The 14917-nt window shown below is 44.4% G+C and overlaps 1 protein-coding gene across 10 annotated transcripts in view; it reads right to left on the bottom strand.

The window, feature by feature from the left end:
- Nucleotides 1–233: 233 nt before the first annotated feature.
- Nucleotides 234–14917, bottom strand: part of mia2 (MIA SH3 domain ER export factor 2) — a 25381-nt gene continuing 10697 nt past the window's right edge. For 9 of the 10 annotated variants that reach the window (XM_071382300.1, XM_071382301.1, XM_071382304.1 and 6 more), the window contains 14 exons: nt 13792–13838; nt 13603–13693; nt 12845–12983; nt 8126–8227; nt 7844–7904; nt 7694–7729; nt 7547–7614; nt 7345–7427; nt 4841–4978; nt 4031–4159; nt 2671–2793; nt 2188–2237; nt 1848–2022; nt 234–1141 (listed from right to left, as the gene is read on the bottom strand). In XM_071382300.1, the coding sequence (XP_071238401.1) occupies nt 993–1141; nt 1848–2022; nt 2188–2237; nt 2671–2793; nt 4031–4159; nt 4841–4978; nt 7345–7427; nt 7547–7614; nt 7694–7729; nt 7844–7904; nt 8126–8227; nt 12845–12983; nt 13603–13693; nt 13792–13838 (1391 nt within the window). In that variant the 3' untranslated portion in view covers nt 234–992. The remainder of the gene's footprint in view (nt 1142–1847; nt 2023–2187; nt 2238–2670; nt 2794–4030; nt 4160–4840; nt 4979–7344; nt 7428–7546; nt 7615–7693; nt 7730–7843; nt 7905–8125; nt 8228–12844; nt 12984–13602; nt 13694–13791; nt 13839–14917) is intronic. The other variant, XM_071382302.1, reaches the window with a different exon arrangement.

Genomic DNA, 14917 nt, shown 5'->3' with positions numbered 1-14917 from the left:
CACGTGCCCCTTGTGCTGGGGACAATAAAATGCCACTCTAAAATGTGCAGTTGTCACATGCCACAGATATCTCCAGTTTTGAGGGAGCGTTCAATTGGCATGCTTACTACAGGAATGCCCACCAAAGCTGTTTCAAGATAATTTCTCGCCAGTAAGCCGCCTCCGCCGTTTTAGAGAATTTGGCATCCGCAGACCACGTGTATGGTGTCATGTGGGTGATCGGTTTGCTGATGTTTATATTGTGAACATGGTGGGGTTTTGGTATGGGCAAGCATAAGCAAAATAGCATTTTATCAATTGCAATTTGAATGCACAGAAATACCGTGACATGATCGGGAAGCGCTTTTCTTAAGGTATCTATGACCAACAGATGCATATCTGTATTCCAAGTCATGTGAAATCCATAGATTATCTAATTAATTTCAATTGACTGATTTCCTCATATGAACTGTCAGTAAAATCCTAAAAATTCTTGCATGTTGCGTTTATATTTTTGTTCAGGATACATTTAGCGAAAATTAGATCGTTAATACAGAGATTCTTACCTTTGCCTCAATTCATCCATTTTAAGTGTTTCTAAAATCCCCTATGGGAAAATGGTTGGAAAAACAATTGGAAACAATTCCCTGTTTGACTGCTAGGTTTTATGGGTATTATGACTCATACAGCTATGTGAATCTACAAAAAAACTGTTACATAAATGTTCGCTCAGTACTTCCAGTTGTGTAAAACTCCTAGTGGTACTGTATTGTTCTCTCATTAAGTCCTAAGACACAGTGATCTATGTTTGTGTGTGCAACAGACTGCGGGGGAAACAATTCCACTCCCAGACTCTCTCCCTTTTTTAAAGAGTCACATGAATGTTGAAGTTACACTTCAGGAAACAGTCCCTGAACACACGCTCAGTCGCTCACTACTATCACAACAACAGGAAGTGAAGTTTCACACAGGAAGCGGGCCGAGAGAGAGTTTCTCCCACACAGAGAGCTGGCTCAGATAACATCATGTGGAGAGGGGGACTGGTCAGAAGACACTTCGCTGCCAGGTGGGGAGGGCCTTGGAGGGGGTCCAGGGAGAAAACTGTGCTGCGGCGGTGGAGGGGGGACTCGCCCAAACATTCCCGGGGGAGGTGGTCCTCGCACTACAGGGGAAATAAGGGGGAAAGGATTACATTTAGTCAGTCTAACAGTATGAAGGCAGAGACATTTAACCTGCAAGATGTAGCAAATGATGTATGGAATGACAATCTTCATCTCCCACCCAAAACTTAGTTTAATAGAAACAAATTACATAAAAACATTATGTAATACTACTTAAAACCTGCAGTTTTAATGCGTTATAACAATGTTTTTTTTTAATACCCCTTTCTCTCCCTAATTGGTAGTTAGTCTTGTCTCGTAGCTGCAACTCCTGTACGGACTCGAGTGAGACGAAGGTCGAGAGCCGTGAATCCTCCGAAACACAACCCAACCGCACTGCTTCTTGACACAATGTCCACTTAACCCGGAAGCCAGCTACACCAATGTGTCGGAGGAAACACCGTACACCTGGCGACCGTGTCAGTGTGCTCTGCGCCCAGCCCGCCACAGGAGTCACTAGTGCGCGATGGGACAAGGCCAAACCCTCCCCTAACCCGGACGACGCTGGGCCAATTGTGCGCCGCCCGATGGGTCTCCCGGTCGCGGCCGGCAGCGACAGAGCCTGGACTCGAACCCAGAATCTCTAGTGGCAAAGCTAGCACTGTGATGCAGTGCCTTAGATCACTGCGCCACACGGAAGGCCCATAATGCATTATAACTTAAAAGCACATATGAGCCTTTATTATATAGGGAAAACAGCATACTTACTGCCCATGGGGGCTGGACCTCGTGGGGAGAAAAAGTCTGGAGGTCCGTAAGGGCCTTTGCGTGCAAAGTAAGGGTCCCTGTGCTCCATGGGTGGGAGAGGACCCATACCAGGGGGTACTAAGAGAGGAGGTCCCATCCTCATGTCTCTCAGATCTCCAGGTGCTGACAGATGGGACTGAGGGAACACATTTCAAATACCCAATAACGATGGAGGGCACTGTAGTAGTACAACACTATTATCCCCATGGGGAAATTAGTTGTATATATATAAATATGAGAGAGAGAGAGAGACAGTGCATGAATGGACCCCTATTGTTAGTAGAAGGGTGAGAAAACTTACGTCTCTTTCATTTTCACCAGGACCCATACTGTTTCCCATAAATGATGAGTCTGCAAGAACACAAGAGGAAAAACACAGTAATAACCTAGCTAGATCCACTTCCGTCTTTGGTGGGTTTATTTGATGAAGAGGGCTCATTCATGCCTCGATAATGCTATTAGCTTAACTCTATTAAACCAAGGGAGTTTCCAGATTAGGCACAATATCCTGCCCATTCTCTAACATTGGATTGTTCTTCAGAGGTATACTAATCATCTAAACTCCTACTATTCACTGCTGACGGAGATCAGTCTGAATCACGTCAGCATTAAAGATCCTGTCTTTGAAATGTATTTAATCACTTTAGTTACATACACAAGCACTAAACACCCTTTTGAAGTTAATTTGACAGAGTGGCTATAGTGCAGACATAGAAATCATCTCAGACATTTTAAAAACTAAATCTATGGTGCTGTAATAGATGTTAGAAAGGAAGGTTCTCACCAGGTTGGTGGCCAAAGCTGTGGGACTCAGCAGGACCGGGGCCCCTGGGTGGTAGGGGGCCCATAGGAAGGGCTCCGGGCAGAGGTCTCCTGTAGGGAAGGCCTGGGTCTAGATACATATACCCTTTATGAGAAGAAAAAAAAGAGGAGAGAGAAAGCACTGTTTCGTCAGATTTATTTAGACCAGCTGAGCTGAAGGAGGGGATCACACAGTCAGAAGTGTACAAAGCACAGGAGGTTGGTGGCACCTTAATTGGAAAGGCTCATGGTAATGGCTGGAGCGGAATAATATCAAACACATGGTTTCTATGTGTTTAATGCCATTCCATTCGCTCCATTCTAGCCATTATTATGAGCCATCCACCCTTCAGCAGCCTCCACTGGTCCAAAGGGGATTGGAGCGAAAAGCAAACACCTCTCTATCATATCAGAAACAAAAAACAAGCACACATTTAAATCATGATGCATTGAGTTAGTACACATCAAAACAGTGACAGTAGTAGGCAGGGTGGGCATGATGGAATTGTCAATGTATAATCAAAATACAGTGATGCCACATGCCAATTGCTCCCCCATGATAACTCAACTAAATAAATAATAGTTCCTAACTCCAGTGAATATTAGACATCTCAAACCAGGCTGAGGCCAGAATTTGGTTAGAGTAGCGTAGGGGCCCAGGTGACAAAGGCCAAAGTGTTGGTGCGGGAAAACTCTGGAACAAACCAGTGGAGGCTCAGGCTCCTCAATGCAGTAGTCTGCAGTCAGTGTGTCCAACCTGCTGACTCTGCCCATCTCTGTGGTCCTGTCACGTGACTCAGAGGTGAGGCTGGAACTACGACAACCGACCACATCAGTACTGGACAAATAGTAGTCATACACTCACTGACCTTTGCCTCACAGACTGACAACCAAAAGAGAGAATCTCAAACCTTTCACAGGGCCGGCTGACCACACTACAGCACCACAATCAAATAAAAATGTATTTGTCACGTGTCAAATACAACAGATGTAGACTTCACCGTGAAATTTAAATAGTAACCCAACTGAGGGGAAATATTTTGCTGTGAACAAATCTGACAGTTGGTTAACAAACATAACTCACTCTAACCTGATTACTAATTATCTAAAACCCAAAAGAAAGTCAGGGCCTCTTTACGTATAAAGATGGTAAAACATACTGAAATAAATAAATAAAGAACACATACCCTTTAGGGCTGATACTAAAAAAACTAATGAATGTGTCAAAGAGTAGACTAGAAGATTAGAATATCAGAAGGATAGAATAACTTCTGTCTATTGTGATTGGAGCGACTGCTGCCTGAGATCATAGGGGGGGCAATAGCGGGTGGTCATCACTGTACCTGGAGGGTGTATAGGTGGGCCCCTGCGATCCCTCTCCCAGGTGGGAGATATCGAGCCGCTGTCAGAGAGAGGACCACCACTACGATCAGAGTCCACCCCACCAGGGGGATCTAACAGGCCTCGGGATACTGGTTATGGGGGAGAGAGAGAAAGAGGGAGGGCAGAAAGAGAGAGCATGACAAAGAGCATATGAGAAAGAGAGGCGAGATATGTGGGAGTGGTTGGTGAGTGAGAAAGAGAGAGCCAGCATAATGTCAATGAGTTCATGAAGCATGGATGACAAAACCAAAACATGTGCAAAGACAACACTCCTCTCACTGTAGGTGATAGATATACTGCAGCAGCATAGCATTTCCTATTTTGCTGGTGCATGCTCACTGCCAAGGCAATTTAGACTATAAAGATAAGCATCTCTAACAGATGTTATGCCAACCTTCTAGCCAATCAAGACTTAGTACACATTTGTATTATGTGCTTAAGAACAGGTTTTCAGCGTTGTTTTAGTCAATAAAAAGACTATAAAATCCAAACTCTAATTTCATTGAATTAAATAATCAATTTATCCTGCAGATAATTTTTCTTAATGTCATTTTTACAAGGTCATGGCACATAGGAAATTGGTACTAAATACAAACGCAAAAATATTTAGGCTACATATAAACTCATAACACGCCATTTCAAAGAGTATAACATGGCACTGATGGTAAAAGGGCACACATGTTACAAGACATGTAAATTCAGCTGTGGTGTTATTGTATGACCGGAATGACCCAGGCCTGCAGTGCATTGGCGTGGACTGGAGAGGTCACCTCTGCCTCCTGGTCCCATGGGGGGGAAGTTTGGAGAGAGGCGGGGCGGGCCATCCATCAGGGTAGGCGGAGACAGGAAGGCTCTGTTCTCAGAGGCTGGGCGATGTAGGGGGGAGGGGCCATACGGTGACCTTTCACCTGCAGGACAGGGAGGGACAGATGTAGCTACAAGGACTAACTATCTGCATTGAACCTTTTTGCACTAACTCTTAACTGCTACTGTCCATCTATCCTGTTGCCTAGTCACTTTACCCCTACCTACATGTACAGTGCATTGGGAAAGTACTCAGACCTCTTGATCTTTTCCACATTTTGTTACATTAAAGCCTTTTTCTAAAATGGATTACATTACAATTTCTCATCTACACACAATACCCCATTATGACAAAGCGAAAACAGGTCTAGAATTTTTTTAAATGTATAAACAGAAATACCTAATTTACATAAGTATTCAGACCCTTTGCTATGAGCCTCGAAATCGAGCTCAGGTGCCTTCTGTTTCCATTGATCATCCTTGGGATGTTTCTACAACTTGATTTGAGTCCACCTGTGGTAAATTCAATTGATTGGACATGATTTGGAAAGATACACACCCGTCTATAAGCTCCCACAGTTGACAGTGCGCGTCAGAGCAAAAACCAAGCCATGAGGTCGAAGGAATTGTCAGTAGAGCTCTGAGACAGGATTGTGTCGAGGCACCAAAACATTTCTGCAGCAGTGAAGGTCACCATTGACACAGTGGCCTCCATCATTCTTTAAATGGAAGAAGTTTGGCCGGGCAATCGGGGGAGAATGGCCTTGGTCAGGGAGGAGACCAAGAACCCGATGGTCACTCTGACAGAGCTCCAGAGTTCCTCTGTGGAGATAAGAGAAACTTCCAGAATGACAACCCTCTCTGCAGCACTCCACCAATCAGGTCTTTATGGTAGAGTGGCCAGACGGAAGCCAATCCTCAGTAAAAGACACATGACAGCCCGCTTGGTGTTTGCCAAAAGGCATCTAAAGGACTCAAGACCATGAGAAACAAGATTCTTTGGTCTGATGAAACCAAGATTTACATTTTTGGCCTGAATGCCAAGCCTCGAGGAAACCTGGCACCATCCCTACGGTGAAGCATTGTGGTGGCAGTATCATGCTGTGGGGATGTTTTTTAGCGGCAGGGACTGGGAGAGTAGTCAGGATGGAGGGAAAGATGAATGGAGCAAAGTACAGAGAGATGCTTGATGAAAACCTGCTCCAGAGCGCTCAGGACCTCAGACTGGGGCAAAGGTTCACCTTCCAACAGTACAAAGACCCTAAGCACACAGCCAAGACAATGCACGAGTGGCTTCGGGACAAGTCTCAATGTCTTTGAGTGACCCAGCCAGAGTCTGGACTTGAACCCGATCGAACATCTCTGGAGAGACCTGGAAATAGCTCTGCAGCGATGCTCCCCATCCAACCTGACAGAGCTTGATATGATCTGCAGAGAAGAATGGGAGAAACCCCCCAAATACAGGTGTGCCAAGCTTGTAGCTTCATACCCAAAAAAGACTCAAGGCTGTAATCGCTGCCAAAGGTGCTTCAACAAAGTACTGAGTATAGACTCTAAATACTTATATAAAATGTGATATTTCCGTTTTAAATTCATGAATTTGCAAAAAAAAAAAAAAAAAAAAAGTGCTTTCTCATTATGCAGTATTGTGTGTAGATTGAATAGGTTTTTCCCCCTCAACAATCAATTTCAGAATAAGGCTGTAACGTAACAAGATGCGGAAAAAGTTAAGGGGTCTGAATAGTTTCCAGATACACATCTACCTCAATTACCTCGTACCCCTGCACATCAACACAGTACTGGTACCCAGTGTATATAGATTTTAAATTATAGCCAAGTTATCATTACTCATTGTGTATTTGTTATTATTTTTCTCTCTGCATTGTTGGGAAGGGCCTGTAAGTAAGAATTTCACTTTTAGTCTACACCTGTTGTTTATGAAGCATGTGACAAATAATATTTGATTTGACGCACTCCTGTAGATCTGAGAGGATGGATATTATACAAATAATAATTAGGTGGGTGCTTACATCTGAACTATTTCACACATGTACAAGTGCATGTGTGAATTGGAAAAGTTTTTCTGTTGTTGCATATTACACTCCCCCTGACACACCCCTCGGAGAGTGGGGTCAGAGCCAAGGATCAGCCATTATTGACGGTGACGCTGGAGCAATTAGGGTTAAGTGCCTTGCTCAAAGGCACATTGACAGATGTTTCACCTAGTCAGCTCGGGGATTTAGACCAGCGACCTTTCAATTACTGGTCCAACTGTCCTAACCGCTAGGATACCTGTCGCCCATAACCAGTTTTATGCTATAAGCAGTTGTTAACTTCATCTTGCATTTGGATTGCCGCCATATTGCTTCCCCCTATCCAACCCTCTCAATGTATGGAGTAGGGGTTACCGGGCGAGCTGAGATTTAGCAGAAGATATTTTTCCAGTTAGGGAGGTTTATTAGAGACTAACCTCTGAACAGAGGTCTGTCCATGTTGTCCAGAGTATAGGGGTCTTTCTCCACAACCTCCAGCTTGAACTGAGTATCAGTCAATCTGCATGGAGACATACCACAGCTGGAGAATACTTCACTACAGGGAAATACTATTTTGTAGTGACAACTGCTATGTCAGTAGAAACTGACTTCAATAGAAAATTATTCTTTAGTACTTACTTCTGCCTGAGGTGTGCATTCTCTCTTTTAACTTCAGCCAGGTCACGGTCAGCACCTCGTGCTGCTAGCTACAATGCAGACAGAGATTACAGACGAGTTGCCTGAGGTGTGCTCCATATTGTATGTATGATGCAACTATGTACTTACCCAGTTATTGTGTGCCTTCTTTTCCTGAGAAGTTATCTGAAAGATGGAAAGAGAATTAAATGCGTTATTGGCCATACATCATCATTGCACGTGGTGAATGTTTCTGCCCTCTCCCAGTCTCTTATGATACAACAGTGTCAGATCTCCCACCTGGGTTTTGTAGGCCTGGTTAGTCTTCTCCAGCTCATCCTCCAGGTCTTGTGCCCTTTGCCTGTATGTGTGAAAACTGCACCCTGAGACAAGCACTCACAACAAAAACACCCCGCAAAGTGGAGTCTCATAGAATACATTGGATCTATTTGATCTATCCCTCTGGGGTGCACGCTTTGGTTTCTTGCCCTAGCACTTCACAGCTGATTCAAATAATCAAAGTTTGATGAGTTACTGGAATCAGCGGTCTAGTGCTTAGGCAAAAACCATGCAGAAACTGACCTGTAGCTGTTGAGCTCCTCCACGGCCAGGGTGATGCTCTTGTCAGCCTTGGTCAGCTTCTCGTCCTTCTGCAGACGCTCCCTCTCCTCCACAGTCAACATCCTGGCACGAGGGGAGAACACCCAGTATCAGACAGACATTATCAGGCATAGTACAGTTCAATAGCCCCACTCCAATTAGTGAAACCTTGGTTACACTTCATTATAACTTTCATACATAAGCCATTATAAATTTGGTTATAAATCCTATATTAGCGTACGTATCTATTTATGATTAGCCTGTATAGAATGCTTTGTGTCTTAAAACCTACCCTAACCAGAAACCGTGGATAGATTGTAGCATTCGCGCAAAACTGAAACCGCGAACCACCACATTTAACAAGGCGACTGGTAATATGGCAATATTAATAACAGTGTAGTTATTCACTCCGCAAGGCAATCAAACAAGCTAAACGTCAGTATAGAAATAAAGCGGAGTCGCAATTCAACGGCTCAGATATGAGACGTATGTGGCAGGGACTACAAAAGGAAAACCAGCCACGTTGCCGAGACCGACGTCTTGCTTTGGACAGGCTAAACACATTCTATGCACGCTTTGAGGATAACAGTGCCACCGACGCGGTCCGCTACCAAGGAATGTGAGCTTTCCTTCTCCGTGGCCGATGTGAGTAAAACCCTCGCAAGGCTGCCTGGCCAGACGGCATCCCTAGCCGCGTCCTCAGAGCATGCGCAGACCAGCTGGCTGGTGTGTTTACGGATATATTCACTCTCTTCCTATCCCAGTCTTCTGTCCCCACATGCTTAAAGATGGCCACCATTGTTCCTGTACCCAAGAAGGCAAAAGGTAACAACTTAATGACTATTGCCCCGTAGCACTTCTGTCATCATGAAGTGCTTTGAGAGACTAGTCAAGGATCATATCATCTCTACCTTACCTGCCACCCTAGACCCACTTCAGTTTGCTTACCATTCTAATAGATACACAGAGGATGCAGTCTCCATCACTCTGCCTTATCCCATCTGGACAAGACGAATACCTATGTAAGAATGCTGTTTATTGACTATAGTTCAGCATTCAACACCATAGTACCCTCCAAGCTCATCATTAAGCTCGAGGCCCTGGGTCTGAACCCCGCCCTGTGCAACTGGGTCCTGGACTTCCTGATGGGCCGCCCCCAAGTGTTCACCCATGACCGCGTGACCAAGCATGCCTCCAACTCAATCATCAAGTTTGCAGATGACACAACAGTAGTAGGCTTGATTACCAACGATGATGAGACAGCCTTCAGGGAGGAGGTGAGGGCTCTGGGAGTGTGGTGCCAGAAAAACAACCTCTCACTCAATGGCAACAAAACAAAAAGGAGATGATCGTGGACTTCAGGAAACAGCAGAGGGTGCACCCCCCTATCTACATCGACGGGACTGTAGTGGAGAAGGTGGAAAGCTTCAAGTTCCTTGGCGTACACACCACAGACAAACTGAAATGGTCCACCCACACAGACAGCGTGGTGAAGAAGGCGCAACAGAGCCTCTTCTGTTGAAGAGGAGGCTAAGGAAATTTGGCTTGTCACCTAAAACCCACAAACTTTAACAGATGCACAATTGAGAGCATTCTGTCGGGCTGTATCACCACCTGGTATGGCAACTGCACCGCCCGCAACAGCAAGGCTCTCCAGAGGGTGGTGGGGTCTGCCCAACGCATTACCAGGGGCAAACTACCCAAACTCCATGACACCTACAGCACCCGATGTCATATTTTTTTAATTTAACCTTTATTTAACCAGGTAGGCTAGTTGAGAACAAGTTCATTTACAACTGCGACCTGGCCAAAATAAAGCAGAGCAGTGCGACACAAAACAAACACAGAGTTACACATGGAATAAACAAACATACAGTCAGTAATACAATAGAAAAAGTCTATATGCAGTGTGTGCAAATGAGGTAGGATAAGAGAGGTAAGTCAATAAATAGGCCGTAGTGGCAAAATAATTACATTAGAGCAATTAAACACTGGAGTGATAGATGTGCAGAAGATGAGTGTGCAAGTAGAGATACTGGGGTGCAAAATAAATAAAATAAATAACAGTATGGAGATGAGGTAGTTGGATGGGCTATTTACAGATGGGCTGTGTACAGGTGCAGTGATCTGCTCTGACAGCTGGTGCTTAAAGTTAGTGAGGGAGATATGAGTCTCCAGCTTCAGTGATTTTTGCAGTTAGTTCGAGTCATTGGCAGCAGAGAACTGGAAGGAAAGGCGGCCAAAGGAGGAATTTGCTTTGGAGGTGACCAGTGAAATATACCTGCTGGAGCGCGTGCTACTGGTGGGTGCTGCTATGGTGACCAGTGAGCTGAGATAAGGTGGGGCTTTACCTAGCAAAGACATTATAGATGACCTGGAGCCAGTGGGTTTGGTGACGAATATGAAGCGAGGGCCAGCCAACGAGAGCATACAGGTTGCAGTGGTGGGTAGTATATGAGGCTTTGATGACAAAACGGATGGCACTGTGTTAGACTGCATCTGATTTGCTGAGTAGAGTGTTGAAGGCAATTTTGTAAATGACATGGCCGAAGTCAAGGATCGGTAGGATAGTCAGTTTTACAAGGGTATGTTTTGGCAGCATGAGTGAAGGATGCTTTGTTGCGAAATAGGAAGCAGATTCTAGATTTAATTTTGGATTGGAGATGCTTAATGTGAGTCTGGAAGGAGAGTTTACAGTCTAACCAGACACCTAGGTATTTGTAGTTGTCCACATATTCTAAGTCAGAACCATCCAGAGTAGTGATGCTGGACGGGCGGGCAGCGATCGGTTGAAGAGCATGCATTTAGGTTTACTTGCATTTAAGAGCAGTTGGAGGCCACGGAAGGAGAGTTGTATGGCATTGAAGCTCGTCTGGAGGTTAGTTAACACAGTGTCCAAAGAAGGGCCAGAAGTATACAGAATGGTGTCATCTGCGTAGAGGTGGATCAGAGAATCACCAGCAGCAAGAGCGACATCATTGATGTATACAGAGAAAAAGAGTCAGCCCGAGAATTTAACTCTGTGGCACCCCCATAGAGACTGCCAGAGGTCCGGACAACAGGCCCTCCGATTTGACACTGAAATTATCTGAGAAGTAGTTGGTGAAACAGGCGAGGCAGTCATTTGAGAAACCAAGGCTGTTGAGTCTGCCGATAAGAATGTGGTGATTGACAGAGTCGAAAGCCTTGGCCAGGTCGAAGAATACCTTGAGCGTGGCTGAGGTGCACCCATGACCAGTTCGGAAACCAGATTGCATAGCGGAGAAGGTACGGTGGGATTTGAAATGGTCGGTGATCTGTTAACTTGGCTTTCGAAGACCTTAGAAAGGCAGGGTAGGATAGATATAGGTCTATAGCAGTTTGGGTCTAGAGTGTCCCCCCCTTTGAAGAGGGGGATGACCGCAGCAGCTTTCCACTCTTTGGGGATCTCAGAGGATACGAAAGAGGATGAACAGGCTAGTAATAGGGGTTGCAACCATTTCTGCGGATAATTTTAGAAAGAGAGGGTCCAGATTGTCTAGCCCGGCTGATTTGTAGGGGTCCAGATTTTGCAGCTCTTTCAGAACATCAGCTATCTGGATTTGGGTGAAGGAGAAATGGGGGAGGCTTGGGCAAGTTGCTGTGGGGGGTGCAGGGCTGTTGACCGGGGTAGGGGTAGCCAGGTGGAAAGCATGGCCAGCCGTAGAAAAATGCTTATTGAAATTCTCAATTACAGTGGATTTATTGGTGGTGACAGTGTTTCCTAGCCTCAGTGCAGTGGGCAGCTGGGAGGAGGGGGTCTTATTCTCCATGGACTTTAGTGTCCCAGAAATTTTTGGCGTTTGTGCTACAGGATGCAAATTTCTGTTTGAAAAAGCTAGCTTTAGCTTTCCTAACTGACTGAGTATATTGGTTCCTAACTTCCCTGAAAAGTTGCATATCGCGGAGGCTATTCGATGCTAATGCAGTACGCCACAGGATGTTTTTGTGCTGGTCAAGGGCAGTCAGGTCTGGAGTGAACCAAGGGCTATATCTGTTTCTTGGTTCTAAATTTTTTGAACGGGGAGTAAGGAAGGCCAAAAGGATCATCAAGGACATCAACCACCTGAGCCACTGCCTGTTCACCCCGCTATCATCCAGAAGGCGAGGTCAGTACAGGTGCATCAAAACTGGGGCCGAGAGACTGAAAAACAGCTTCTATCTCAAGGCCATCAAACTGTTAAACAGCCATAACTAGCACATTAGAGACTGCTGCCTATAGGCATAGACTAGGAATCACTGGCCACTTTAAGGAATGGAACACGAGTCACTTGAATAATGTTTACATACCTGGCATTACACATCTCATATGTATATACTATACTGTTCTACGGTATCTTAGTCACTTAATTCTTACATATCTTGTATTACTCATCTGTATATACTGTTTTTCTATACTATTCTACTGTATCTAAGTCCGTTCCGCTCTGACATCGCTCGTCCATATGTATATAGTCTTAATTCAGTCCTACTTAGATTTGTGTAATTTATTAGATATTATTTGTTAGATATTTCTTGTTACATATTACTGCACTGTCAGCGCTAGAAGCACAAGAATTTCACTACACCCGCAATAACATCTGACAATCACATGTATGTGACCAATAAAATGTTATTTGATTTGTATGTTTATAGATGAAGCTGTGCATTTGGGTCAGCGTTGGTGTGGCTCCTGTACAGTACCTGTGTAGTTTGAGCTCATTCTCCTGGTACATCTCTGTCATGATCTGCAGTTTCTGCTGGAGTTTCTGCACCTGGCTCGTGTACTTCTCACTGTCTGTCTGCAGAGAGGCCTTCTCATTCTCCAGGTTCTTAATCCCCTCTACAACACAACAGTAAAGCTGTTTAGTCCAGGTCTAGGCTCAAAGGGATACTTTGGTAATGAGGCCCTTTAATCAACTTCCCCAAAGTCAGATGAACTTGTGGATACCAGTTTTATGTATCTCTGTCCAGTATGAAGGAAGTTAGAGGTAGTTTCACAAACCAATGCTAACTAGCTTCAGTACAATAATTGGAAGTCTATGGGTATCTACTCGTAATGCTAAGTATCCCTTTAATCTGTGTCTGGGAAACCGACCATTTGTCTTTGCATCTTGATTATTCCCAAAACACCCTCGCTTTTCTTGAACTAACCCTAGTATTTGGCTTTTCTTACTTGCACTGACTTTGCTAATAGCTACTTCATTGGGGAAAACGTGTACTTACTATGACTGCGATGTGGTTCTCACCTAAATATTTTAATATTAATGCACTAACTAAGTCGCTCTGGATAAGAGCATCTGCTAAATGACAAAAATTTAAAAATGGTCTGTTATCATGAAAACAGCTATTGAAGTGTCTTTCAATAGACCTACATTTTATGTACATTATAAAACAAATGTTGTTTTGTTACCCACCGTGATCAGAGGAATTACTATTGAACAGCTGACTACTCTGCTTACCTTGGAGATCCTCCTTGGCCTTGACTTCATCTGCTAGCTTAGCAAACACCCTGTCCTTGTCTTCATCCACCGACTTCAAGTCTGCATTCATCTGAATAAAAACATTTAAAAAGCCTCATATCTTCCATTTATCGCTGATAAGAGTTTTGTTTTTAAGCCATAATTTCAGTTGTTGAAGAGAAGACATACCTTAGCTGCATGAATGAGTTTCTGTATTCTTTGTCGTTGATGGTTATCTGTGAACCAAAAAATACAAACAAATAAGTTAAATCTGGGAAGACACATACACATATGTAGACACATCCCTCAGTCAATATCTTGACTCCTTAAAAAAATAAAAAAATAAATCCAATGATGGCTGTGCATAACGATCCAAAGAGATGGTGAGCAAAAGCCTGCTGACCATGCCTTACTCTCCTTTCGTGGCCTCCAACTGCTCTTAAATGCAAGTAAACCTAAATGCATGCTCTTCAGCTGATCGCTGCCCGCACCTGCCCGCTCGTCCAGCATCACTACTCTGGACGGTTCTGACTTAGAATATGTGGACATCTACCTAGGTGTCTGGTTAGACTGTAAACTCTCCTTCCAGACTCACATTAAGCATCTCCAATCCAAAATTAAATCTAGAATCAGCTTCCTATTTCGCAACAAAGCATCCTTCACTCATGCTGCCAAACATACCCTCGTAAAACTGACTATCCTACCGATCCTTGACTTCGGCCATGTCATTTACAAAATAGCCTTCAACACTCTACTCAGCAAATTGGATGCAGTCTAACACAGTGACATCCGTTGTCACCAAAGCCCCATATTCTACCCACCACTGCGATCTGTATGCTCTCGTTGGCTGGCCCTCGCTTCATACTCGTCACCAAACACACTGGCTCCAGGTCATCTATAAGGTCTTTGCTAGGTAAAGCCCCGCCTTATCTCAGCTCACTGGTCACCATAGCAGCACCCACCCGTAGCATGTGCTCCGGCAGGTTTATTTCACTGGTCACCCCCAAAGCAAATTCCTAATTTGGCCGCCTTTCCTTCCAGTTCTCTGCTGCCAATGATTTGAACAAATTACAAAAATCACTGAAGCTGGAGACTCATATCTCCCTCACTAACTTTAAGCATCATCTGTCAGAGCAGCTCACAGATCATAGCCGATCTGTAAATAGCCCATCCAACTACCTCATCCCCATACTGTTATTTTTTTTCTTCTCCTTTGCACCCAAGTATCTCTACTTGCACACTCATCTTCTGCACATCTATCACTCCAGTGTTTAATTGCTAAATTGTAATTACTTCGCCACTACAGCCTATTTAT

The sequence above is a fragment of the Salvelinus alpinus genome, chromosome 34 (assembly GCF_045679555.1).
Source record: "Salvelinus alpinus chromosome 34, SLU_Salpinus.1, whole genome shotgun sequence".
Classification (NCBI taxonomy): Eukaryota; Metazoa; Chordata; class Actinopteri; order Salmoniformes; family Salmonidae; genus Salvelinus; species Salvelinus alpinus.
Note: the sequence above shows the minus strand (reverse complement) of the source record. Positions and strands in the feature narration are given on the sequence as shown.